The sequence below is a fragment of the Camelina sativa genome, chromosome 2 (genome assembly GCF_000633955.1).
Source record: "Camelina sativa cultivar DH55 chromosome 2, Cs, whole genome shotgun sequence".
Lineage (NCBI taxonomy): Eukaryota > Viridiplantae > Streptophyta > Magnoliopsida > Brassicales > Brassicaceae > Camelina > Camelina sativa.
Genome location: NC_025686.1, coordinates 27645917 through 27673909, shown reverse-complemented (window position 1 = coordinate 27673909; position 27993 = coordinate 27645917). Strand labels below are relative to the sequence as shown.

The window sequence follows — 27993 nt, the reverse complement described above, 5'->3', positions numbered from 1 at the left end:
TTTTCAGAACCACTCAATTCAAAAGATTTATGGTAGTAAAATTGTATACTTGTGGTGTCTTTACGCATAAACTATGTGTGTTATATGCAATATACTTAATTTTTTGTCATAAAGACTTCTACATGTCGTGTTTCCCAAAAAAAAAAAAAAGACTTCTACATTTCAATTTGACAGACATACTATATATTGGTTTGTTTGTTCTTTCCTTTCCTTACTCGGTAGATTGTAGAAGTTGTATGATAGTTTGATGTTGAAGATAACTTTTTACGGCTCAATTTAGTTCTTAATTAGTTCGATATCACACTATTATATTTGTCATACAATGATTTAACCACTACATATATCACTAAAATTAATCCCATCATTATATAAAAAATAACAATTATGAACGGAAAGGTTATCAGTAATTTCTTGAAAATATTTGAAGTAAAATCTAATCGTCATCCATTGTAGTGAATGTTTGAACTTTGAACCTCTTACATGAAATCCTTTAAAATAAACCGTACCCGATTCGAATATACTTCCCGACCAATGTATCCTAATTAATTTCATAAAAGAAAAGAAAAAATAAAACAATGAGATAACCACCGAAGAAAACACTCTAAAATATAGCATAAAACCATTGTGCGGTGGGGATGATGATCGGACTCAAACCGGTCTAACCGACTGGATTAATAGTCAAATTGCTAACAACGCCGCCACAAAGCGCTTTCGACAAGCGTAAACAAAAAAAAGGTAAAGAGATTACTACGACTCTTCGTCGCTTCAAAACACAACCGTTTCCACTTATTATTTTTTTTCTCTCTCGTTTAACCAAAAAAAAAAAAAAAAAAAAACCCCAAAAAAGGGAAAAAAAAATACGAAGAAGAAAAAAAAAAGAATAAAAAGAAGCAAAAAAACATTTGAGAGTCTCCGGACATTAGAACCAAATTAGGGCATAACCCTTATCGATCGGAGAGAGAAGCCATGGGAAGAAGAAAGGTTGAGATCAAGCGAATCGAGAAGAAAAGCAGTCGACAAGTCACTTTCTCCAAACGACGCAATGGTCTCATCGAGAAAGCTCGACAACTCTCAATTCTCTGTGAATCCTCCATTGCTGTCCTCGTCGTCTCCGGCTCCGGAAAACTTTACAACTCTTCCTCCGGCGACAAGTAAGCTCACTTTCCCCACTTCTTGGCCTCTCACTTTGTGCCTTTTTTTTCTCTTTTGTTTAATTATTTTTTCCCCATATAGAAACTTCAAATCTAGGGCTTTTTTGTTCCCTTCAACAAATCAACTGAGATCTACTCTTTGTTTTCTATATGATGAGAGCCGATGCTTACGCTTAAAACCTAATTTGAGATTAAATATTCTTGGAGTTCTTGGTGTTCGTCTCGTGCTTTTTTTTTTTAGTTTTTAAATATGGATTTTTTTTTTTATAGAAAAAATGTTTCCTTTAATTTTTACAAATTTTAGTATTGCATGTGTGATTCAAGAATTCTTTCTACACGTGTTGATGCGTTCTTAGTAATTTTTTTATCACCAATTCATCTGTTGTTCACTTTCAAGATTCCTTTTTTCTTTTCTTTTTTTCTCTTTTTAAGAAACAATTTGCATATTTCCAGATCTTGAGATTTGGTTTATATCCAATAATTGCAATGCACTTCCGGTGGATTTGTTGAGAGATTAATTGAGGTTACTGGTAACATGTACATCAAGAGTCTTTGATTTAAATTAGATGACACATTGTGCAATTACTGATCCGGAATGTATTGTAGAATGTTTGTTTTGTAATTTCTTTTTGATTAAGTACCGTCCAAAGGTTTATACTTGTTTTTTAAGGTTGATTGTAGTGCTTTGGATAATTTTTCACATTGATACTTGCCACACATGCCACAATACTTATCAAACTGGATATCAAATTTTCACCTCGTCAACCCTTTCAAATCGTAACTGTATATATGCCACCATACAAGATAAATATGTCTAGATTAGTGTAGTGATCGACTTTTTGTTGCTCCTCAAGATGTTGTGCCTAAGTCTACTGTGACCTTCTACTATATGTGGCAGTGGCCTAGAGGGTTCTTTAGTAGAAATTGATTGCCGGATTATACTGATAGGGTGAAACCAGTAGACTAGAACCATCTGTTCAATGAATGTAATAGTTTTCTATCTTTGATTGTGGATGGATATTCCTAACCATATGATCTTTTGACATTCTTCCATTTAGAAGAAATCTCAACTACTTCTCTTTTAGAACATCTCGAATTGATCACAATTAACCAAAATGAAACTACATTGTCAAACTAATAATGACAGTATGTCTCTTATCTAAAACTTACACTTACAGAAATTTTCAATGGGATAAAAAATACGTCTTTTAGAAAATAGGAATGTAATCCTTGTCAATGTGTGTATATTTAATATAGCCCTTCTCATTGCCTATTTTAACACCAAAATGCTTGATCATGAAAGCATATATGTGCCAAATTTGTAACAGTACACACTCTATATATACAATTCCAGGTTCATTCTTATTTGCCTCTATTTTCCAGTACTTAAACTCTAGTTGTAGCTAGGTTCATTGGTAGTTTTTTTTGTACCTCAACTTAAATGACACTATACAATGTGTTTTGGCTTCAGATTAAGATTGTTATTTAACTAACCTTTTAATTTTCGTTCTTTCTGTGATTAATGTTAAATATACAACTTAAGATTTTTCTGAAACTGTAAAAATTATATTCATGTTATTGCATCAGTATATCATTGGTAAACACCATTTAGGATTACATCGTGACCTTTCTCCCTGAAATTCCAAAACAAATTTCTTGGCTTGTCCTCGAAGTAGAATCCTGACATCATGTAGCTAAACGTTTTGTTATTCTATATAACATTGATTTAGCTTAGAAAAAAATATGGTAGCAAAATGGGAGCAGTTAGAAAATGTATAGATATAACAGGATCTTCGGGGTTGAAATTAAGAATTTAGAGATTATATACTTATAGCATTACAGTTTTAGATTGCGTGGGTATAATGATGAAAGAGAATCAGATGGAATGAGAAAAGCTAAAATAGACCAACACAAAAACTATTGTTATCTAACCTAAAGTGTTTTTATTTTATTTAAGCTATATATGTACACTTTAACTGTTTTATAGGCGCCTGTTAGTACTGAAGTAAAGCTGTTTAAAACAATGACACAAATTGGTTCGCTCTATAATGGCATCTATTGATGCGATTGCTGGTATGTAGTTTTGTAATAGTTTTGCGTAAGTTATTGTTTCTAATGCATTTTTGTTTCGTTCATGATATCTCCAGCATGTCCAAGATCATCGATCGTTATGAGATACAACATGCTGATGAACAAAAAGTCTTAGTAAGTTAGCTAAGAGCCTGAGATATAAACTCATTGTTTTGAATTTCTCATACTGGAATTAATTCTCTTAAGCTACATTGATTGCATTTTTCAGAAAGCTCAAGAACTTTCACATCCTTTCTGACCATTCCCATTCTTTTCTGCATGTCTAGGATCTTGAGGAAAAAGCTCGGAATTATCTTCCACACGAGAAGTTACTAGAAATAGTCCAAAGGTCAGCACTAAGATACCTTTATCTCCCTTTTCTTCTGATAAAAGAATATTTTTCTTTTCTTTTGGCAACTTACTAATACAGCAAGCTTGAAGAACCAGTCGATAATGTAAGTGTAGATTCCTTAATGTCTATGGAGGAACAGCTCGAGACTGCTCTGTCCGTAACTAGAGCTAAGAAGGTATCTATGCTGCTACTAAATGATTGAACCAGTTTCCTATAAATGTTTTGTTTTGTTAGATTTACAAGAATAGTCTTTTGACAATCCTTAATTAATGTCTCGTTGTAGACAGAACTGATGATGGAGGATTTGAAGTCCCTTCAAGAAAAGGTTAGTGCTTTGGTTTTTATTTGCTAGCAAAGCCATATGTTGTAGGGTACGCTGATTCTTAACCTCGGAGTCTGCAGATTACTAAACCAAGTTTAACTATTAGGTCTTGTCTTAGTTCCTGATTTATTCTTGTTAGCTATATGAAACCCTAACCATAACAAATGAAAAAAAAAAAAAAACATTTTGAAATTCTTGATCAAGACTTTTTTCCGTGGATGAGAATATTGGATGGCGATGATCAGATAGCTTCTAAAAACTTGTTAGAAACTAATGACCTTTACGATCTTGTCCAAACAGGAGAAGTTGCTGAGAGAAGAGAACCAGTTTCTGGCTAGCCAGGTGACAAAAACACAAACTCTTATATGCTTCATGAAACTGAGTAATCATTTTTGATACAGTATAGAGATAGAAACACCAATACACTTGCTCAAATTTATATGTAGATTAATTGCTTGTTAATGTTTAGTAGCTGTAGAAAAACTAAAAGAAACGAAAGGAAGTTTCTTACAGATGGGGCAGAAGACGTTTCTGGTAACCGAAGGTGAGAGAGGAATGTCATCGGAAAATAGCTCCGGCAACAAAATACCGGAGACTCTCCCGCTGCTCAAGTAATCACCATCATCAACGGCTGAGTTTCTTCCTTAAACTCATAGCCTGATTCAGAATTAAAAAAAAAAAATTGTAAATTAGAAAAAGTTACATAATCTCAAACCTTTTTTATCTTCCTCTGTGTGGAATTTAAGGTAAAAAAAAAAAACTTTTTTATATACGAAAAAGTATTGTAAAACTAAGATAAAGATGTCGACCTTTGTTGTACCTTCGTAGACAAGATCAGAATTCGTGTGTTTGTTGTCTTGTCTGCAAGTACGGTATTGGATATAAATGTTTTTCTTTCTTCAGCGTGAAGAACCCTAGAGAGAGCTTCAGCGTGAAGAACCCTAGAGATATCTTCTTAATTCTTTTGGTTTCCCTTATTCAGTTTAATTTGTTTGATCAGTTGTCTTACCTTTAACATATCAGATATTTTGTACTTTTTTTAAGTTTATTAGTTCAGTTTTTGAGGAAGTCCAAAATACAGTAAAACTTCTATAAATTAATAAGGTCGGGACCATGAAATTTTATTAATTTATAGAGGTTTTAATTTATCGATAAATTAATAAAATATTAATTTATGAAGAGATTTTCTCATTTTCATATTGAAAAATTTCTATTACAAAATAAGATACTTTTGTTATCATTCACATTTTTAAAGAATTTTTTTAATTTATAATTTTGATTATCGTAATAGGATGAATGTCAATTGTATAATAGATTATCTAGGTAAAAATGAAAAATGTTAGAAGTTTAGAGTTTAGAAAAAATTGTTATGACTATCCTTCATGGTAATGATGATGTCGCAGAAGATATTGTGGTACCTTTAAAACTAATTACTAAAGAAGCAATATCACATCTATTACTCTTCACAATTTATGGATGCGATTTGAGAATATAACAATGAAAAATGAGAGATGAGCTCCAACAAAAATGCAAATTCAAGAATAGGCAAACAACAATAGATACATATTTTACTAGATTTTCTTAGATATATATATATATATATATATATATATATATCAGTTTATATGATTATTAATTTATAATATTGATGAGACCATATTTTTACATAGGATTTCCAAAAAAATTATTATCTTATTATTTTATTGAAATGTGTTATTTTTTACACCGGCCCAATTCAGGACCAGAAGAATTTATTAATTTATAAAGAGTATTAATTTATAGAGGTTGTGTAGTACAATACACACAGGCCTATACTTCTTTAAATATAACAAGATATCATCCAATCACGTTTCTAGCAAAGTCTAGATGGGCTTATATTTGCTTATTAAAATACTATTTGGGCCTAGCAGAAATGGGATTCGGGATTACAAGTTTACTACCCGAACCTAGAAACAGTGGAACCGGACGGTAAGTCATGCGCGAATTGTCGTAGTCGGTTCGAGTCTTAACGAGACAATTACGAGTAAACCCCAAAGTAAATTCTAAAATTGGACATATGCGTATACGGATATACCATTTCTATTATATTCAATTTAAAGCCATATCCTGACGATTTGTTTTAATAAAAATCTCATATACTTTAATAATATTACAAAATTTAAGAACGTGATAAAATATACGACGAATGCATTTGTTTCACATTTTTGTGATCAACAAAGAGATAAATAAGAAAAAAAAACGCGCCCGCCGGTAATTCGACATGCGTTTACACGTGTCTTAGCTATATCAAAATGATTCGTTTAGCACTTCTCACTGTATGTGTGTTTTTTTTCTTTCTCGTTTAAACAAAATAAAAGACTAATCACTGTGTGGTAATCGTATTGTATGTTTGACTACAAGTTTTGATTCTTATACAAAAAAAAAAATCAAAATCAAAATATTAAAATAGCGAGCATAACTTAGATGGAGCCAACACAAGAGTTTCTCTTTATTTGTACCTCGAAACATGAGCTAGGGGTCTGGAGAGTGGAGACTTCAACAAATGACCAGTTTCAGTAATGAAAAACATTTATGTAAGCAGCATAACTTATCTAAGCTCTAAAACCGTAAAACATAACTTAAAAGAATAATTTGGTATCTTGTGTTTGACACACCGACTCGAGACTGACTATTGACTAACCGTAATCTTCCGAGTCATCTGAAGTCTGACTCACTGAATTAGAGTGTCAAAGTGTTTTGGTCAACTAAATCGGGCTTAACTTATTTGGACCTTCGTTTACTATATAATGTTTTGACCCATTTAAGACTACACCTACGATCCTCTTCCCGGGTCCAAAACTGAAATCGGCGGGTCCTACGAGGTCGTTTGGCAAAGCCTAAAAGCAGTAGTAACCACATCCGTAACCAAGTTTTGAGAAACTGTGAACGAGTTGTAACTTTTTGAGATTGATGAAAAAAGATAGTATACTAAGAGAAAAACACATTTAATGTCTACGAACCATTTGACCAAAAAAAAGAAAAAAAAATGTCTACGAACCTCGGAGAGGAGACTGGCTGATAGCACACTGAGTTAAAAAAAAATCACAAGGTGTGTAGAAAATGAGAGTCAAACCCTGATTTAGGTGTACTTACATATTTACCATTTGTGCTAACTATCTCTTCTATATTTCTATAAACAAAGTTGATTTTAATATTTTAGGGCGTCAATTGATCCCTTCTCTCTTAATAAGTTGGCCCCTGATCCCACATCAGTTGGGATGTATTCTGTAGGGTAATATATAAGGATCATGGACCACTATATTCCATTTCCAATTGGTTTTGGGTTGGATGTCCATTGACCCCCTTCTCTCTTAATAAGTTCGCCCTTGATCCCACATCGGTTGGGATGTATTCTGTGGGATAATATATAAGTATCATGGACCACTACACTCCATTGCCAATTAGTTTTAGGTTGGATGTCCATGATTCTTAATATAGTATCATATCTTATAATTAGGTCCAACAAGCGATTTTTCACAATATAAATGATTTACCATTTATGTGGCTTATATAAGTGGCATGTCTTGTTTTATAACAAAATACTTTAAAATATGCGCATATGTATGTTTTTCGTTTTAGATGCTTTAAATGTTTTTAGAACCACCCAACTCAAAAAAGATATATGGTAGTAAAATTGTATATTTGTTGTGTCTTACGCATAAACTATGTGTGTTATATGCAATACTTAAATTTTCGTCATAAAGACTTCTACATTTCGTGTTTCCCAAAAAAAAAGACTTCTACATTTCAATTGGACAGACGTACTAATGTTTTGTTCTTTCCTTACTCGGTAGATTGTAGAAGTTATATGATAGTTTGATGTTGAAGATGACTTTTTACGGCTCAATTTAGTTCTTAATTAGTTCGATATCACACTTTTATATTTGTCATACAATGATTTAACCACTACATATATCACTGAAATTAATCCCAACATTATATAAAAAATAATACTTAATTATGAACGGAAAGGTTATCAGTAATTTCTTGAAAATATTTGAAGTAAAATCTAATCGTCATCCATTGTAGTGAAAGTTTGAATCCGACCCCTCTTACATAAATAATAATTAAAATCCTTTAAAATAAACCGTACCCGATTCGTATACAATATACACTAATTAATTTCATAAAAGAAAAGAAAAGAAAAACCAATGAGATAACCACCGAAGAAACAATCTAAAAATATAGCATAAAACCATTGTTCGGTGAGGATGATGATCGGGCTCAAACCGGTTTAACCGACTGGATTAATAGTCAAATTGCTAACAACGCCGCCACAAAGGTATTTCGACAAGCGTAAACCAAAAAAAAAGAAAGTAAAGAGATTACTACGACTCTTCGTCGCTTCAAAACACAACCGTTTCCACTTATTATTTTTTTCTCTCTCGTTTAACCAAAAAAAAAAAAAAAAAAAAAACCCAAAAAAGGGAAAAAAAAAATACGAAGAAGAAAAAAAAAGAATAAAAAGAAGCAAAAAAACATTTGAGAGTCTCCGGACATTAGAACCAAATTAGGGCATAACCCTTATCGATCGGAGAGAGAAGCCATGGGAAGAAGAAAGGTTGAGATCAAGCGAATCGAGAAGAAAAGCAGTCGACAAGTCACTTTCTCCAAACGACGCAATGGTCTCATCGAGAAAGCTCGACAACTCTCAATTCTCTGTGAATCCTCCATCGCTGTCCTCGTCGTCTCCGGCTCCGGAAAACTTTACAACTCTTCCTCCGGCGACAAGTAAGCTCACTTTCCCCACTTCTTGGTTCTCACTTTGTGCCCTTTTCTCTTTTGTTTAATTATTTTTTTCCCCATATAGAAACTTCAAATCTAGGGCTTTTTTGTTCCCTTCAACAAATCAACTGAGATCTACTCTTTCTTTTCTATATGATGAGAGCTGATGCTTACGCTTAAGCCTAATTTGAGATTTAAATTTCTCGATGTTCTTGGTGTTCGTTTCGTGCTTTTTTTTTTCTATCTTTAAATATGGATTTTTATTTTTATTTTAAAATTTTTTTACCTTTAATTGTTACAAAATTTAGTATTGCATGTGATTCAAGAATTTTTCCTACACGTGGTGATACGTTCTCTGTAATCTTTGTATCGCTAATTCATCTGTTGTTCACTTTCAAGATTCTTTTTTTTTTTCTTAAGAAACAATGTGTATCTTTTAAGATTTTGAGATTTGGTTTATATCCAATATTGCAATGCACTTCCGGTGTATTTGTTATGAGATTAATTGGGGTTAGTGGTAACATAGATCAAGAGTCTTTGGTTTAAATTAGATATCCCACATTGTGCAATTATTGTATACTGTTTGTTTTATAATTTCTCTTCCATTGAGTGTTTGATTAAGTACCTTCCCAGGTTTATACTTGCTTTTGAAGGTTGATTGTGGTGCTTGGATAAATTTTCACATTAATACTTGCCACCCATGCCACATTACTTATCAAACCGGATATTGATTTTAATCCTTTAAAGCGTAATTGTTGTGTCCATATGACACCAATACAAGATATATATCTAGATTAGTGAGTGACTTTTTTGTTTCTCCTCTTGTTCAAGATGTTTTGCCAAAGTCTACGGTGACCTTCTACTATATGTCGCAGTGGCCTAGAGGGTTAATTGAGTAGAAATTGATAGCCGGTTTATACTTATAGGATGAAACGAGTAGACTACAACAATTTGTTCAGTGAATTTAGTAGTTTTCTATCTTTGGTTGTGGATATTCCTAACCATCTGACCTTTTGACACTCTTTCATTTAGAAGAAATCTCAGCTACTTATCTTTTAGAACTTATCGAGTTGAGTACAATTAACCAAAATGAAAGTACATTGTCAAATCAATAATGACAGTGTGTTTCTTATATACAACTTACAGAAATCATCAATGGAATAAGAAAAATATGTCTTCTAGAAAATAAGAATGTAATCCTTGTCAATATAGGCCTTGGCATTGTCTATTTTAACACCAAAAATGCTTGGTCTAGAACGCATACATATGCTAAATTTGTAACCGTACATACACACTATATTAAATTTTAGGATAGTTCTCTATTTGCCTCTATTTTACAACACTTAAAACTCTAGTGGTAGGTAGTTTCTTTGGTAGGTTTTTGGTACCTTAACTTAATTGCACTACACAAAGTGTTTTGGCTTCAGATCAAGATTTTTATTTAACAACCTTTTTTAGGGTTTCTTCTTTTTCAGATTAATGTTAAATTCACAACTTAGGATGTTTTTCTAAAATCGTAAAAAGTATATTCATGTTATTGCATCAGTATATCATGGAAGACACCAATCAGGATTAAGTCGTGACCTCCTTCCTGAAATGTCAATCTCACTTTCTTGGCTTATATTTGAAGGAGAATCCTGACATCGTTTGGCTAAACGTTTTGTTGTTCTATATAACATTTATTTAGCTTAGAAAAAAATGAGGTAGTCAAATGAATTCATAGGGAGCTGTTAGAAAATGACTTCGTTTGGCTGGCAAGTTAATTGCATATATATAACAGGATCTTCGGGAGTGAAAGTGTTTTTTATTATCAGCTATATATGTTCACTTTGACTGTTTTAATACATAGACGCCTAAGAAGTAAAGTTGTTTAAAATATATATTGGTCAGTGACGCGAATTGGTGCAGTATGTAACGTTTATAAGCATTATTTCACTCCGGTTTGCTCGCTCTATAATGTCATCTATTGATGCTATTTCTAGTATGTAGTTTTGTAATGGTTTTATTGTGCAAATTATTGTTTCTAATGCATACTTGTTTTGTTCATGATATCCAGCATGTCCAAGATCATCGATCGTTATGAGATACAACATGCCGATGAACAAAAAGTCCTAGTAAGTTAGCTATTCTGGAAATGGTTTTGATGTTATGATATGATAGAAGCACTGGTCGAGCCTGAGATAACTCATTGTTTTGAATTTCTCATACTGGACTTAATTCTCTAGAGTTACATTTATTGCAATTCCTCAGAAAACTCAAGAGCACTCCACATCTTTCTGACCATCCCCTTGTTTTCTCCATGTCCAGGATCTTGAGGAAAAAACTCGGAATTATCTTCCACACAAGGAGTTACTGGATATAGTGCAAAGGTCAGCACTAATACATCTTTATCCCCCTCTTCTTCTGATAAAAAAAAATATTTTTCTTTTTTCTTTTGGCAACTTATGAATACAGAAAGCTTGAAGAACCAGTCGATAATCTAAGTGTAGATTCCTTAATGTCTATGGAGGAACAGCTCGAGACTGCTCTGTCCGTAACTAGAGCTAAGAAGGTATCTATATATGCTGCTACTAATTAAGTAATTGAACTAATTTCCTAAAAATGTTTGTTTAGTTAGATATACAAGAATAGCCTTTTGACATAATCCTTAATTAATGTCTTGTTGTAGACAGAACTGATGATGGACGATCTGAAGTCCCTTCAAGAAACGGTTAGTGCTTTGGTTTTTTATTTGGTAGCAAAGCCATATTCTGTAGGGTATGCTGATTTTCGAATACTATTAACCTCGGAGTCTGCAGATCACTAACTCTAGATATATATCTTTAGGTCTTGTCTTGGTTCCTGATTTTGTTCTTGGGCTTTTATTAGATGAAACCCCAATTCTAACAAATGAAAAAAAAATCATTTTGAAACTCTTTGATTAAATTGGACTCTCCGAATTTGGATGGCGATAAGCTCATATAGCTCTAAAAACATGTTAGATTCTAATGACCTTTATGATCTTTTCCAAACGGGAGAAGTTGCTGAGAGAAGAGAATCAGTTTCTGGCTAGCCAGGTGACAAAGACACAAAACTCTTATGCTTCATAAAACTGATTAATCATTTGATACACTATATAGATATAAACACTAATACACTTGTATAAAATATATATAGATAGATTAATTTCTTGTGAATGTTTAGTAGCTGTAGAAAAACTAAAAGAAACGAAAGAAAGTTTCTTACAGATGGGTATGAAGACGATTCTGGGAACCGAAGGTGAGAGAGGAATGTCATCCGAAAATTGCTCCGGTAACAAATTACTGGAAACTCTCTCGCTGTTGAAGTAATCATCATCATCAACGGCTGAGTTTTCACCTGAAACTCATAACCTGATTCAGAATATAAAAGAAAGAAAGAAAGAAAGAAAAAAAAAACAGTTTCTAAAATAGAAAAAAGCTGTATAATCTCAAACCCTTTTTATCTTCCCTCTATGTGTGGAAATTAAAGGTAAGAAAGAAAAAAGGAAAACGAAGCTTTTTTTTTATTATTATGAAAAAAGTATTGTATAAACTAAGATAAAGTTTTCGACCTTTTGTTGTATTGTACCTTCGTAGACAAGATCAGACAGAATTCGTGTGTTTTGTATACTTGTTTGAAAGTACGGATTTGATATAAATGTTTTTATCTTTCTTCAGCGTGAAGAACCCTAGCTAGAGAGAGCTTCTTAATTCTTTTTGTTTCCCTTAATTCAGTTTTTTTTACTGATTAGTTGTCTTACCTTACGTGGCATAGTTATATTGAGCTTTTTATATAGCTTGATTCATTGAACCATATCAGATATTTTGTACTTTTTTCTAAATTCTTCTTTTGAGGAACTCCAAAATTAGTACTTTCAACGGAAAGACTTGGTACAACAAATAGTACACACAGGCCTTTAACTACTTTAAATATATTATTAGATATCATCCAATCACGTTTCTAGCAAAGTCTCTAGATGGGCTTATATTTGCTTATTAAATAAATCATTTGGGCCTACCAGAAATGGAATTTAGATTACAACCCGAGAGCCCAGAAACAGTGGAACCGGACGGAGTAAGTCGTATACGAGTAAACCCGAAAGTAAAATTTCAATTCATTATGCATTCGTTTCACATTATTTTGTGATCAACGAAGAGATAATAACAAAAACGCGCCCTCAGGTAATTCGACATGCGTTAACACGTGTCTTAGCTGTAACAAAACGAACCGTTTAGTACTCTTACCGTGTGTGTCAGTTTTTTTTTTTTTCTCTCTCTCGTTTAAACAAAACAAAACAAAACAAAATAAAAGAAAAAAAACACTTCACTAATTTTTGCTCAAAACCAATAAAAAAGGAAAATAAAATTAAAAAAGAAGAACAAATAATAAAAAAGCAAAAACGTTCAGTGCCTCCGGCCAGTAAGACGGACATCAGAATCAAAATTAGGAGATAAGACTAGTCGGAGATCAAAACCATGGGAAGAAGAAAAGTGGAGATCAAACGAATCGAGGACAAAATCAGTCGACAAGTTACTTTCTGTAAACGACGCAATGGTCTCTTGGAGAAAGCTCGTCAACTCTCAATTCTCTGTGAATCCTCCGTCGCTCTTGTCATCGTCTCTTCCACCGGAAAACTCTACAGCTTCTCCTCCGGCGAAAGGTAACTAACACTATCTTTTCCTCTCTCTTTGGTTAAAACTTTCTCGAGAAACATTGAGAGAACCTAATAAAGAACTAGGGTTTTGTTTTCCCCCCCTTTTGAATCTTTAAGATGAGTTTCCTGTTTTTGTTCTTCTCCGTGATTGATGTGTAGCTTTAAACAAATTTAAAATTAAACAATGTGGCGGCGAAAGATGTTCTTGGTGTTTGTTTTGTGTCTTTTTTTTTTCATTTTCTATTGTGTTTCATATATGTTGGAGGGATTTGTATTCTTTCTTTTATCTTTTTTTTTTCGGGAATATTATTGCATGCACTTGGAGAGATTTTTCTACACGTGGTAATCGTATTGTATGTTTGTCTATTCGGATTTCAACTCATCTTTAATTTCTGTGTACTTCATCTGTTGTTGAGTTATAGAAGAACAATGTACATTGTTTAATTTTTGAGATTAGTCATCCTCATTAATTATCCTCTTTTTACTCAATGCTGCAATGCACCTCCGGTAGATTTGATAAAGTATAAAGTAAGTATTGCAGCTGATTAGGGGTCTTAATTTAGATTGGAATAGGTGCCACATTATATGTAAAGTACTTATTTGGTTATCTACAAGTGTATTAATTAATTGTAGATGATTTGTTTACTAGTTCTTTTATTTATGGTTTGTTTACTTAAGTAAAAGGTTGCTAGTTGATTTAAATGGTCAAATGTAGTCACTCCTTTGATTGGATTTTGATTTTCTCTCCTTTTTATCCATTATAAATCACGCACATTTTGTTATGACATTACGATGACAATAGTTTAAACCATTGGACTCCAAGCCCCAAACATGTGTACATACTGAGTAGCTCTTTCTTTCTTTTCTTGAATTGTTGTTCCCTTCTGTTTTGCAATGCCTTAACAAAAAGAACTGTGTTGAGTTATTGGGTCTCATGAGCCAAATAAACTCTCTCTACCATCATTTGGTTCCATACATTAATTGTATATTTTTCGTTTTTCCTTTATAAATTTCTTACAATGGCTGGAACTGAGAGATCTTGTAAAGATGGGAATATAAACCATTCATCGCTAAATACAAAGCTTCGTAGAATTGTCTTGATTTTAACAGCACAAATGCTTGATCATCAGAGAGTACATATGTTAAATTGGCAACTAACATGCACGAATTATAGATAGGACCATAGTGGAAGTTTTTTCTTTTGGCTTCAATTTTCACTTTTGGCTTCATATTTTATTTTATTCAAAACTCTAGTAATAGCTAATTCCTTTGGTACCTTAATTTAGTGGCATTATCCGTAAAAGTGTTTCACTTGAGCTTGTGATTTTTATGTGCCTCACTAATTGCATAGTTTCAAATCACACCTTAGGATGCTATTAGCAACGTGGAGATCAAGTGAATCAAATTTCACTCTATATATTGAAATCCTGAAATAGATCACAAAGTAGGAATGAATTTGTGAAAAGAGGGTAGGTATCCATGAAAAATATCATAGGATAGCAATAAAATAGACTATAATGCTTAGAGGCACTTCAACACCATAAGCTATAACTTTTCTGATGTGTTTTGTGGCCTTGATTTGGGCTCAATCCTATGAACTTTCAACCCCTAAGAAGCTAAACCCCAATCTCTCTTGGCTTATTGAACGTTTAAGAAGTATTTCAAAATCCTATGTACATTAGGCAAAGGTTTATTTTCAGTCTTCTAGTTCGGTTAGTTGTGTAACATGAAGTTTGGGGTTCTTAAACGAGCATGAATTTCATCAACATTTTTCTAAGAGGAACTATCTTTTTCAGTCTATCTATTCAGTTATTGTTTTCTGGACTGTTGTTAATTAGTTCCTTAAATTAACATAACTTAAAATCATTGATGTAGTTTTGATAAGAAAATAGTGAGGTAATTATTTAAACTCATAGGGAGAATTTGTTCATCTTTTGCATATATATCCAAAACCTTGCAAAGTTGAAAAAAAATCAGGGGCTGCAAAGTTGATTACATATAACAAAAACATAGAGATGAACTTGGTAGTTATTGCAAAGTTGATATAGTATTAGAAGAGCAGATTTATTTCCTATATATATGCATGACATAAAAATGAAAGAGAAGATTGTGGACTGACAAAATGACACTAAAACTAAAGAAGTCCATCACAAAATATGGACATCTCGTTAGAAAAAGTACCCAAAAAAAAAAAAAGTTAACGAACCTTATGTACTATTATTACCTATATACAAGCTGAGTAAGGTTATAAATAACACTAATTAATACAAATAATGATAGAAATAACAGGTCTATATATAAATATTTTCTTTCTCTCTATTTAATATTATGTGTTTCGTAGTTCCAAAATAGTTTTGCATAGATTATATCTAATGCCTTTGTGTTTATCTCTTAATCTCTTTCCAGCATGGCCAAGATTCTCAGTCGTGTTGAAATACAGCAGGCTGATGATCCTGAAACCTCGGTAAGTTTTTCTTAGAACCTCGCTGGCATAGGTGATTGAGATAAGCATTTGGAAGCTAGTTTACTGTCAATAAAGATGTTTGTTATGTTTTCTTTTTGCCTTGCCATTATTGTGGAGAGATCCAAAATAGAGATGACATGTTCTTTACAATCGGTATTGCACTAGAAAGTTTATGGCATGATTTCAAACTTGTCGTATACCAAACTTAGTTCTTGAGGGTCAGAATCATATATTGTCATTATATACTAATTGCTCTAAAAGTCTTCTAATGATTATGTAATTGAGATGAGCATGTGTAAGCTTAGTTAGATTGGTCCATTGAGATGGTTGTGACATGGATGCTTTGTGTAGTGACATTATGGAAAGAGATTAGCATAGAGGTAGGTAGTTCTTCGCTGCCGGTTTTGTATATTCGAGGTCTTAAAAACGCAAGAAATTCAGAGTCTTTCTTTTATGGCAGGATCTTGCAGAAAAGGGTATGAATTATCTTTCACAAAAGGAGTTACTAGAAATAGTCCAATGGTTAGCATTAAGACTCCGCTTCCCCCCTCCTCCTCTCTCTCTCTCTATCAAACTTTTCGTTTTTGTTTTTGGCTTTTTGTTGATCTACGCATATAATATATGCAGCAAGCTTGAAGAAGCGAAAAGCGATAATGCAAGTATAGATTTTCTAAAGTCTCTGGAAGAGCAGCTCAAGACTGCTCTCTCTGTAACTAGAGATAGGAAGGTATAAATGCTGCTACTAATTAAGTATAGATTCTACAAAGTTCAAGAATCATTGTTTGGATGTAGAATTTTAGACCATTTATTTTCCCGGTTTGACATAACTCTTAATGTCTTTTGGCAGACAGAACTAATGATGGACTTTGTGAAGACCCTTCAAGAGAAGGTTAGTGTTTTAGTTTATATTCCCATCCCAAGACTCTTGAATTCTACTAGACCAAGTTCAGCTCTCTAGATATGTCTTGTGGTCTTGTCTTAGCTCCTGAGTTATATTCTTGGTTGCAAATTATATAAAAGGCAACATTAAAAAAATTAATCAAATGTCACTTTCCCCCTCGATGAATCACCAAAATGCTAGGAATGTTGATGTTGTTTCAAACAGGAGAAGCTACTGAGAGAAGAGAACCAGATTTTGACTAGCCAGCTATCGAAGGTACCATACTGCTCTTATGTTTCTAGAAGCTAATAAATCATTTCTATACATTAGATTCACAAAAATACTTGCATATACTACTTACGTATATGACAGTACTCTGATGGATAGTAAATTTTGTCTGAGCTAATAACTCTTGGTTTTTTTTTCATTCTTAAGAAACATGCTTTTAAACGGTAAGAAAGTTTATTACAGATGAAAGTTAAAGGACTGATGGATGCTACAAAATTATGAGTGAGACTTATAGTTTTTGTTTTATTTTTTTTTCAATGATAAAACCATGGTTACAAAATGTAGATTCTTAGTAATAATATTTACTGTCAAAATCTATAGGAAAAGAAAACTAAATATATAAAAAACAAATTTCTTACAGATGAAGAAGTCTCTGAAACCAGAGGGTGCAAGAGTAATGTCACCGGAAAAAAGCTCCGGCAAGAACCCACGGGAGACTCTCCTGCTTCTGAAGTAACCACCATCACCAACGGTTCGAAAATTTAAAAGTGTACAAAAAAAATCTGATTATGAAAAGATACATATGTGAAATATCATCCTCTTCTTTCCCCTGCTACGGAGAGATTTGAGGGAAGAAGCATCAAATAAATGTATTTGATTTGTATTATTACCTTCGGAGACAAGATAATCAATAAATATTGTTTCTTATGTTTTGTGTGTTGTTTTTGTCTGCAAAGTAGGAATTGGTGAGTTTACAAAAGTTTTGCTTTCTTCAGCGTGAAGAACCCTATAAGGCCAAGTTTCAGATGTTTTTTTTTTATTGTTTTTTTTTTTAATTGGGAATTTTTTTTTTTTTTTTTTGTCGGCCATTTGGAAAAATTTAGATCAGAGTGATGTGTGATTAAGATAAGAGTTTCTGTGCCTTTTTTTTAGGAACTATTTTATCCAAAAAAAATATATATATATATATTTTTAGGCGGAAGGTCGGTAAAAGACTTGTTACAATTTACAAGGCCCAGCCCAAATGTTTTTGTGTTTTTTTATATGTTCCAGACCAATAATTGTGTTGCGTACGGCCCAATACATACTCATTACTGTGGGTGAGATGAACCAATGTCTTGACAAGTCACTTGGTGGGTACTAGCCTACTAGGAGTAGTAGTAGTAGTTCACTAGTTTGTTTGATCAATAGCTAAGCTTCACTCGAGCTGGCAAAGTCGAAACCGGATTAAATCGGGGGCTCAAAATTTAGAAGCCACGTTTTAATAGAGGTTAGAGTTTTAGAGTATCAACAACATTACTTAAAGTACAACTGTCACATCTGTGGTTGGTCCGGAGGTCCGAACATAAGTTTACAAATCCAAATCCTTTCTTTTTGCTTATAACTCGGATTTACTTGATATGTACTATATATAATAAAGTTTTAAGCTACTTGGTCATATGAACGAAGAGATAAAAAAAATATAATAAACGAAAAGACCACAGGAAATGAAAACGCGCCCTCAGCGAATTCGGCATGCGGTTAATACGTGTCTAGACTCTATTAAAACGCGCCGTTTAGCTGCTCTTTTAATTTTTGTAATTAACACTCATTACTACTATGTTCATTGACATAAGAAGAATGAAATTTTTGCTCAAAAAAAAAATAAAAGAGAAAAAAGGAATAAAAATGGAAAGCGTCTCTCCGACCAAAATAATACAGACATCAGAATCAAAAAAATTAGGGCATTTAGACGTGTCGGAGAAAAGAAGAAAGCCATGGGGAGAAGAAGAGTTGAGATCAAACGAATTGAGGACAAAAACAGTAGACAAGTCACTTTCTGTAAACGACGCAATGGTCTCATGGAGAAAGCTCGTCAACTCTCAGTTCTCTGTGGCTCTTCCGTTGCTCTTATCATCGTCTCTTCCACCGGCAAACTCTACACCTTCTCCTCCGGCGACAGGTATAACTAATTAACACCATTCTTCTCCTCTTCTTATCTTATAGATTCCTTTTTTTTTCTTTTCCAAATAGTACTATGAAACTAGGGTTCTTCTTGTATGTGTTCCCTTCGAATCTTTATAAGCTTGTATCTTGTTGTGTTTCTTCATCTTTAAATAATCGATGTGTAGGTTTTAATTGAATCTAAGATTTTAAACAATGTGGTACTGGCGGAAGAAATGTTCTTGGTGTTCGTTTTTTTGTTTATTTTATTTTTAATTGAATTTTGTTGGAGGGATTTGGTTTTTTTTTTTTGCATGCATTTTAATAGATTCGTTTCTACACGTGGTTATCCGTAATTCATGTTTGTTTATTGGTATTTGCAACTCAATCTTTAGCTGTTAAAAGTTTTGTAAGAACAATGTACATTATTATTGTTTAAATTGAGACTTAAGTCTAGGCACCTTATACCCTCTTTACCCAATTCAATGCACCTCTGGGGGACTACTTGAGAGAAATTACATTGATTGGGGTAATGCTATGGATCAAGAATCTAGTGGAAACGAGTCCCATTTTTCTAGATGATTTACTACTTTCTCCTTTAATTGATTTTGATGGTTAATTGAAGTTCTTTATAATGAAGACTCTCTAATTCATTGTTTGAGAGATGCTTCATTCATTAATTACTCCTTTGATCGAGTATTAATTTTCTTTCTTATTTGTCATCGATATATCACACCTGTCCACTCCTAGTAGCATGGCGATGACACTAGTACAAATCACAAGGCTATATAATTTAATCTATCTTTAATTGTAATTTTTGTGTGTGCATATAACAACTTGCAAGATGCATGAGTCTACGTTACTGAGTAGCTCTTTTCTTCCTCTTCTAATAATGTTTCCTTTTTTTCTTCTTCTTCAAATTCATTTTTTTTTCCTTGTTGAGGTGTTGGGTCTCATGGGCCAAATAGAGTGAGCCTCTTCATCCATTTTGTTCAATACATGTAATCTTGTTTTTTCCCTCTATAATGTGATCTACAATGAACCGAATTGAGTCCTTACAGAAATGGGGCCGGGGAGGCATTGCCTTCATAGTAACTCTACTAAATGGGTGATCATGTAAGTGCAAATGTTAAATTCGCAAGTATTATGCATAAATTGTAGATAGAAGTAATGGAAATTTTCTTTTGTTCAAGATTTACAACTCTAGTTGTAGCTAAGTTTCTTTAGTCGCTCCTTTCATACCTTAACTCAGTGGCACTATATAAAAGTGTTTTCACTTGTGACTGTGACTCTCACATTTGAGAGGAGTAGACCACCTATAGGCTATAATGCTCTATAAGACCTAAAGGCGCCATCATGCATACGTTAGCTTTTGTGGCGTGTCTTTCTGGGCTTCATTGGGCTCAACCCTATCAATTTGTAGCCTTCCCTGAAATGCTAGTCCCGTTTTCTTTGCTTATTGTTTAAGGATGTTTATAGCCAAAAATTTTGTTTTCGACTGTCCAGTTTGGAGTGATTGTGTGAGGGCTTTAATACTATGTGGAGGTTGGAGGGTAGTTATAGCTTTTCATATACAAATTGTTAGTTTTCATCACCTTTTGGAGATTTTTCACTTAAGTTCGTTTTAAGGGCCAATATCATTTTCAACTAGCCATCCAGTTATACTAATCTGGACTGCTGTTAGTTTGAAAATGTGATAAAAATTCGATCATTGGTTTGGCTTTGATAATGATAAGCAAGTAGTGTGCAATTAAATACTCATATATATGAATAAATTGCTCATTTTGTGCAATGAACATATATATCCAAGACTTAATAAGTCAAAATATTGAGAGGCTGCAAAGGTGATTAGAGTTGTTACTGCAAAGTTAGAAAGTAGAGCATTTGAGTTTTAGATTTACGTTTTCGGTAGTAAATTTATAATGTATATGCATTGACATCAAAATGAAAGAGAAAATTGTGTACCGGAAAATTAAACTGAAGTCTATCAGTATGAATATGAATATATAGTTTGAAATATACAAAAAAAAAAAAAAAAAAATATTAGTTAACAAACCTTGTGTTATTTTTTAAGCCATATAACTAAACATTTTAGCCTCAAGGAAGGTTAACAAAATTGTGATTAATTGAGTGTAGTAACACAAATTGATGCTATAACTCAATTGATATTATATATATCATGTATATATATAAAGAAGATTTCGTTCTCTATGAAAGTCTCTATAGCTATTTGTTTCGTGGTTTCAAAATAGTTCGGCATGGATTATATCTAATTGCCTTTTTGTTTCTTTCTTGATTTTTCTCCAGCATGGCCAAGATCCTCAGTCATTATGAAGCAAAAAATGTTAAAGATCGTAGAACCTCGGTAAGTTTTTTCTTAAAACCTTGCACATCTGGTCAGGGGAATGGGTACAGTAACTAAGATGAGCATTTAGATGATAGATTATAGTCCATTGCGATGGTTGTTATGTCTTATGTGGATACTATATGTAGTGCCTTGTCATTGTGGGGAAAGACTGGAGTATATGGAAGTACTTGTACTAGAAATTCTACAACAAGGTTGTAAACTTACGTATAAACCAAATTTAGTTTTCTAGGCTTATAATCGTATATTGTCATCTATATATACACTCGTTGCTCCCAAAGCAGTCTAAAGCATATATGATTGAGACCGATTAGCATTTGAAGCTTAGCTCGTGTAGTCCATTTTAGATGGTTTTAATGTGAATACTTTGTGTAGTGTCTTTTAACATTGTGGGAAGATATCGGCATAGAGGTTTTCCGTTCTTCACACTACTTGTGCATTAGAAGGTATATGATAAGTTTAGAAACTTATCGCATACCAAATCTAACTCTGGAGTGTTGAAGCATTTGTGTATCTTACAACACAATAATTTTACAATCTTTCTTTCATGGCAGGATCTTGTAGAAAAAACTCCGGATTATGTTTCAAACAAGGAGTTACTAGAAATAGTTCAATGGTTAGCACTAGGATCCCTTTTTCCGCACTCGTCCTCTAATCAGAAAAAAAAGTTTCTCTTTTCTTTTATATTGTGAATCCTTGAATAAAATATATGCAGCAAGCTTGAAGAAGCGAAAGGTGATAATGCAAGTGTAGAATCTCTAATTTCCATAGAAGAGCAGTTCAAGAAAGCTCTGTCTGTAACTAGAGCTAGGAAGGTATATATATGCTGCTACCACAAGTGATTGCTTCTATCTCTTTCGTTTTCCAAGAACAGTCTTTGGATCTTGCCTGATTTTGGATCATGTTTCCCGATTGACACAATCCTCAATGTTTTGTTACAGACAAAGCTAATGATGGAGCTTGTGAAGACCCTTCAGGATAAGGTTAGTGATTTTGGTTTTAATCACTGTCCTAACCATTGTTAGGCTATGCTGATTCTTGACTCCGCTTAACCTCAGAGTATGCAGAACACTAGTTTAGCTCTCTAGATTAGATATATGTCTTTTGGTCTTGATTTATTTATTTTGGTTTCATTTAAATGATGAAACTCTAGTGAAAGTTGATTTAAAAAAAAAAAAAAGACGTGGTGAAAATTTTGATCAAATTGGTGAATTCACCCAACTGAGATGAGGATGGTTTAGAATCTGTTAGAAACTCGAATGACCTTATGATCTTGTCCAAACAGGAGAAGTTGCTGAAAGAAGAAAACAAGGTCCTCGCTAGCCAGGTAAAAAAAGACACAACCTCTTATGCTTCTAGAAGCTAATCTAACCACTTTACACACAGTATAGATGGACACTGGATAAGAGAGACACAACATATATGCACTTTTGCCTATACTACTACATACGTACGAACTATCAAAGCTAAAAGACTTTGATATATTTTATATATATAAGAAAACATGCTTTCAAAATCTTTATTTACTTGTACAAAAAAAGCTTCTTACAGTTGATAGTTTAGGCCTTAAGTAATGGATTATACATATGAATACATAAAACCAAAAATACCATATGCTTCTGAAATCTAAATCTTGTAAAAGTAATCATATATATCAAGTATCTGTTATAAATAAATGTAATGGAAATTCTTACAGATAAGGGAGATGAAGAAACTTGTGGAAACAGAGGATGAAAGAGCAATGTCACCGGGAAATAACTCCGGCAACAACCCACCGGCGACTCTGAGGCTTCTCAAGTAACCACCATCATCGGCTGATTTTTCACCATCCTTCTTGATTCAGAAATAAAGAAGTAACAAAAGTTCATTTATATATATATATATATATATTTGTAAATCATAAGGAAGCTCTCTCTCTATACATAATCATAAATAAAAGTTTATCTTTAATTAATTTCTCCCCATGCTGCGGAGAAGTTTATAGAAAAGTAGAAAAATATATCAAAATAAAGATATGGACTTTTGTTGTTGTTGTTGTTGTTGTTACCTTCGGTGAGAGGATCACAGACTGTTTTTTTTTTTTGTGTGTTGTTCTTATCTGAAATAAGGAAATTGATGAGAGTTTGTTTTTAACTAAAGTTTTGCTTTCTTCAGCTTGAAGAACCTTTAAGGCCAAGACTACCTACTACTATTAGTTTTGTTATTTAATCGCTAAGTTTGTTCTTACTTTACCTTCGTGGCAAAGATACAACAGCATATTCTTATTAGTAATGAATTTTTAGTTAGCTGTTAAATTTGAATTTTTCTTTTCTCTTTTTTCAGGGAGAATTAAAAATTGTAGTGATGATGATATCGATAACTCTGCTTAAAAATAAAACCGTAAAAAAAATAACTCAGTAAAAAGCATGTAAAGGAATTGTCTTAGCTGTCAGGTTAAGTCCATAATCGGCCCATCTGTTAGATATATCGGCCCATCATTAAACAAACAAAAAAAACCCAACAAATAGACGGTGAAGTAAATGATATAATAAATTCAGAATATTCGATTTCATTAATAGAGAGATACCAATTAAAATAGTTTTTTTTTTTTTTTTGATCAACACCAATTAAAATAGTAAGTGTAATTTTCCATAGCTAGTTGTCAAATTTTATTTTCATGGCAACAGTTACATAGTAAAAATTACATCGGTCAGATGATATATTGTTCTCTAATGTGATAATAAATTCGGAATATTTCGATTTTATTGACTGATACCAATAAAATAGGCAAGTGTAATTTAATTTCTGTTGAACTCTTAAAGAATATTTATTTTCTATAGCTGGATTTACATTTTCAAATTTTATTTTCATGGCAACGGTTACATATCTGTAGTATAGATTTGGCAAGAAATAAAAGTAATTTCTACACAATTTAGGTTAGACATGTAGAATACGATTATAATATACTTCATTGGTCAACACGAATATTAGAATGAACTTAATTTCCGTTGAGCTTAATTGTCTATGTAATATTTCATATTCAAAGTAACGATATGGTTCCAATAATGGAGAAGGTTAATAGCTATAAATAGGGGTTGGTATTAGTAAAGTAAAGTAAATCAACAAGAGAAAACAACAACACACATACGACATCATACCACACACACACACACACAAAGAAGATGGAAAAGAAGTGTATGTTGTTGATGATGATAGTGATGATGATGGCACTGACGATGATGCCATTACCAGCAATGAGTGAATCATATGCAGCTTGTGAAGATAGGTGCATTAGTTCGTGCCAAATTTTCTTTGTCGAAAAAGCAAAATGCATTCACGATTGTATTGGTACCAAATGCCACAAGAAGCCACCTCGGTATGTTTTGCGTATGATGTTTTATTTCTCGTATATGCTTTTATATGGTGTATGTATGTATATGGGTGTGTCCTGACATATGGTTTCTTTTTGGTGGCAATGGATTTGCAGGATGGCTGCTAAAGGAATGTTTCAAGAAATCAATGCTTAGAAAGAGAATATAGAAGTTGCCCAAACAATGATGTTCTGATGATAATACTTCAGTTATTATTTTGTTTCTCATTTCATATGATTTCAATAATAGTACTTCACCAACAAATATCTTTACAATGCCATTGTTGTCAACATATAACTTCATATTTAGACATTTCATCCGTTCTCTGGTCAATTGGTACAATAAACCTCAGCTGTCGTCGTGGCTGAGTCCAGATTCAAAAATGGTCCCGGCCCATCCTAACACTGGCTATCGCCTCCTCTCATCAAACTTTAGGATATTATTAATCATTATTCATCAAATCCGATATTTAAATCCTTTATAAACAACACAATTTAAAAGCAAAACCAGATTTTCATGATTAATTACTGCATATACATATAAGAAATAATCGTAATATTTGTCGGTTCTTCTTAATAATTGCAAAAAAGAAACATAAGTAAATTAAATCATTCATACAAAATCTTACTTATATATGATTAAGTATTTACTTCATATTACTTATATATGAGAAGGTTTTTCTCAACTTTTGCTAAGAAGATGACACTTGGCCTATTATCTATCTAACACCTGTACATTTTTATTGTTTGGACCTAATTAACTAAATTCATTTATACTTTGGACCTAATTCACTAAAAGTCCATAAAACAAAAAAAAAACTCTTAACATTTCCTTCTTCTCTTCTTCAATTAGATCCTCCCAATCTAAACCCACCATTTATCAGTTTGTGGTTTCATCCTAGGAACAATTTGATTATAGGTTATTTTGACATTATAAAAATATGTTTCAATCTTATGTATGATTCACAGCAAGAACGGATTCTAAATTATGTAAAAAAATTATTTATGGGTTTCCACTCTTATAAATGATTCATAAGCAAGAAAGGAATCTAAATTATGTTAGATTGTAGATGTTTACGTGTTCTCAAAATTCTCTTATAAATTCATAAAATTTTGAGTCAAATTTTAATTTCTGAGTATCCATTACTGGGTTTAGTTTCTGGAGTTTAATCCTATATAATCTAATGGTGGGATGTTTTATGTAAGTAATTTGATAATTGCTTACTTATTTATTCCCTATTAGATATTACCAATTTGTTTTCCATAATATTAGAATTCAATCAGTTTTCCATAAAATAAAATTTGAGTCCCTAATTGCTCTCATTTTAAGAGATTTTTTCAGTCATGATTATTTAATTTCAGTCATTAGGTTCCTATGAAGAATTATATTATTTTTATATATTTTTCATATTTCAATAGGTATTCTCGAATAATTTTAAATATTTTTTTGCAGGTTATCATGTTTATTGTTTGCATTAAAAATGCATCAGAAAAATATAATGTGAGAATGTTTGACAAATTTACTTATTCATTAGAGTGTTTATGTATGTATTTCCTAATCTCCATGGACCGGTCCGGCAATTTTGGATGACCTATGCCAATTTGTTTTTAAGAAACCATTTTCATTATAGTAAATAAAATAATAAGAATAGTAATATAAAAAATTATTTTCATAAGATAGTTTCTAAGTCCATAAACCGAAATATGTTCCTTTTGCTTGCTCACATTTTTTTGTCTTTTCAATGTTTTCATATTCATTTAAATATTTATACAAATTGGATATATCTACATGAAAAATATATGTTTTTCTTATATAAAACTTGAACTTATAAGAAAATATAATAATAACTGAACTTATAATTTTATTTTTTTCTACATAAAAGAAAACAAAACTTTTGGTCTAAAGTATACTCCAAAAAATTTGATGCCATAATGCTTGGCTTCATTTGCTTACCCTATGGGTTGGGCCTCGGTCCGGGCCTTGAACCATATTTTATATTTACTCTAGGGTTGTCGTGTTTGTTGGTTATATTAATACTACTACATCATGAAAAAATGAACTATCATGATTTAATATATTCAACATCACTACAAGAAATATGCGTATTTTTAGCACACGAAAAAACGCTATCATTTCGTTTCGATAGCGATTTGTAAATGTTGTCTTTGTCGGTGCCATCTTAGAGGGTGCACATACAATATCATTTTTTTCTTTGCTATTATTTGTCTCTCTATAATAGTGAATTATTATCGCTATATTAAGATTATTAGTAGCATTTTAAAATTACTATATTATAATTAACAGTGTATAAAGTAGACTAAAACTTCTTCTTATAAGACGATGCATATGAGTCTCTCCATTGTAAATTTAGTTTGTGATGTTACTATCATATGCTTAAAAAATCATGTTGTTAAGATTGTGATGTCTTTTTATATCATAGCATGATATGAGTTGCATTTTTCTATATTAATTAATTTGACTTCTATAGTTGTGACTTGTGAGTAATATATGCTAATTGTATATTGGTATCATTTTTTAGGAACCTTAGTATCAAATAGCTTTAGATTAACCATCTTAAAAATAAAAGATCAACAAATATTCTCATAACATTTTCCACTTTCACATATAATATTTTACTTCCTAAGACACTTTTTTATTATGATATTTGATATAATAATATTCTGCGGTTTTTCTTCTACGTAGCTACGAGAAAATAAATATTTGTTTTATTCAATTGCATTTATGATAAAGCTAAAAAGACAGATCTAAACAATCATTTCGGCGATGGAACAAAACTATTGCATTTTTATACTACACCAAAACTTAGAGTAATTTTTTATAAACTTATTTACTTGGATTCATTTTCATTATTAAAATTTCGTAAAAAAATATTAATTTGTATTAGAATGTATAAAGAATAAATTATATTGAGGGATGTGATTGCATTTTTTACCTCACCAAAAATTAGCTGGTAAAATATATTTATTAAGTTCATTGTTGTTTACTTAAATTTCATATTTAGATTTTATTCATGTAAGTTATTTTCCAAAATTTTCATGTTTTTGTAGATGTCAGTAGTAATATAATTTGTGCAAACGCAAGAAAGAAAATAAAAAGATGGAGAATGCTTAATGTCTTGAAAGTCTAAAGGGAGAAAAAACCATAAACACACTACTATGTAATCAAAAATTTCTTTACATGTTGAAATACTCTAATACTACATAAAAAAGGAAAATTTAAGTAACACTAAACAAAAGAACCTCAAAAATATTGAAATAATCAGTATATTTTAAAAATCATTAAAATAACAATTGCTGAGTAAACGAATAAAAGAACTATAATATCCAAATTACTAAAATTCAAAAACAATGTAAGCTGGAATGACTTCTAGTATATATATATGGCTAACTTTTCTGTCGAAACGTAAACAGCTAACTTTTGGAAATTTTTACCCCTACCTCTATTGACTA

The 27993-nt window shown here is 32.1% G+C and overlaps 3 protein-coding genes and 1 long non-coding RNA gene across 17 annotated transcripts; 3 read left to right on the top strand and 1 right to left on the bottom strand.

The window, feature by feature from the left end:
• On the top strand, nucleotides 799-12335 carry LOC104742979 (agamous-like MADS-box protein AGL27). 9 transcript variants are annotated; one of them, XM_019238661.1, is made up of 7 exons: nucleotides 799-1151; nucleotides 3299-3356; nucleotides 3509-3570; nucleotides 3652-3748; nucleotides 3857-3898; nucleotides 11674-11715; nucleotides 11887-12335. In XM_019238661.1, exons 1-7 carry the CDS (start codon nucleotides 967-969, stop codon nucleotides 11986-11988), a joined length of 588 nt encoding a protein of 195 aa, XP_019094206.1. In that variant the 5' UTR covers nucleotides 799-966; the 3' UTR covers nucleotides 11989-12335. The 9 variants fall into 9 exon arrangements, with proteins under 9 accessions (XP_019094206.1, XP_019094210.1, XP_019094208.1 ...); XM_019238665.1 differs by having other exon boundaries at nucleotides 11843-11981; XM_019238663.1 differs by lacking the exon at nucleotides 11674-11715 and adding an exon at nucleotides 4196-4237 and having other exon boundaries at nucleotides 11843-11981.
• On the top strand, nucleotides 13036-17559 carry LOC104742944 (protein MADS AFFECTING FLOWERING 5-like). Of its 5 annotated transcripts, XM_019238657.1 has the most exons (8): nucleotides 13036-13319; nucleotides 15720-15781; nucleotides 15895-15968; nucleotides 16238-16299; nucleotides 16405-16504; nucleotides 16625-16666; nucleotides 16883-16933; nucleotides 17307-17559. In XM_019238657.1, the coding sequence occupies exons 1-8, from the start codon at nucleotides 13135-13137 to the stop codon at nucleotides 17400-17402; spliced, it is 672 nt and encodes a 223-aa protein (XP_019094202.1). In that variant the 5' UTR covers nucleotides 13036-13134; the 3' UTR covers nucleotides 17403-17559. The 5 variants fall into 5 exon arrangements, with proteins under 5 accessions (XP_019094202.1, XP_019094195.1, XP_019094197.1 ...); XM_010464036.2 differs by lacking the exon at nucleotides 15895-15968 and having other exon boundaries at nucleotides 13135-13319; nucleotides 15720-15777; nucleotides 17307-17434; XM_019238650.1 differs by lacking the exon at nucleotides 15895-15968 and having other exon boundaries at nucleotides 15720-15777; nucleotides 16238-16504.
• Nucleotides 18539-23020, top strand: LOC104742926 (protein MADS AFFECTING FLOWERING 5-like). 2 transcript variants are annotated; one of them, XM_010464017.2, is made up of 7 exons: nucleotides 18539-18827; nucleotides 21116-21173; nucleotides 21728-21789; nucleotides 21889-21988; nucleotides 22115-22156; nucleotides 22459-22500; nucleotides 22870-23020. In XM_010464017.2, exons 1-7 carry the CDS (start codon nucleotides 18643-18645, stop codon nucleotides 22972-22974), a joined length of 594 nt encoding a protein of 197 aa, XP_010462319.1. In that variant the 5' UTR covers nucleotides 18539-18642; the 3' UTR covers nucleotides 22975-23020. The 2 variants fall into 2 exon arrangements, with proteins under 2 accessions (XP_010462319.1, XP_019094213.1); XM_019238668.1 differs by lacking the exon at nucleotides 18539-18827 and adding an exon at nucleotides 19851-19924.
• On the bottom strand, nucleotides 22682-23305 carry LOC104742939. Its single transcript, XR_760586.1, has 2 exons — nucleotides 23221-23305; nucleotides 22682-23003 (listed from the first exon to the last, which is right to left on the bottom strand). It is a non-coding gene; the product is annotated as an uncharacterized LOC104742939 (long non-coding RNA).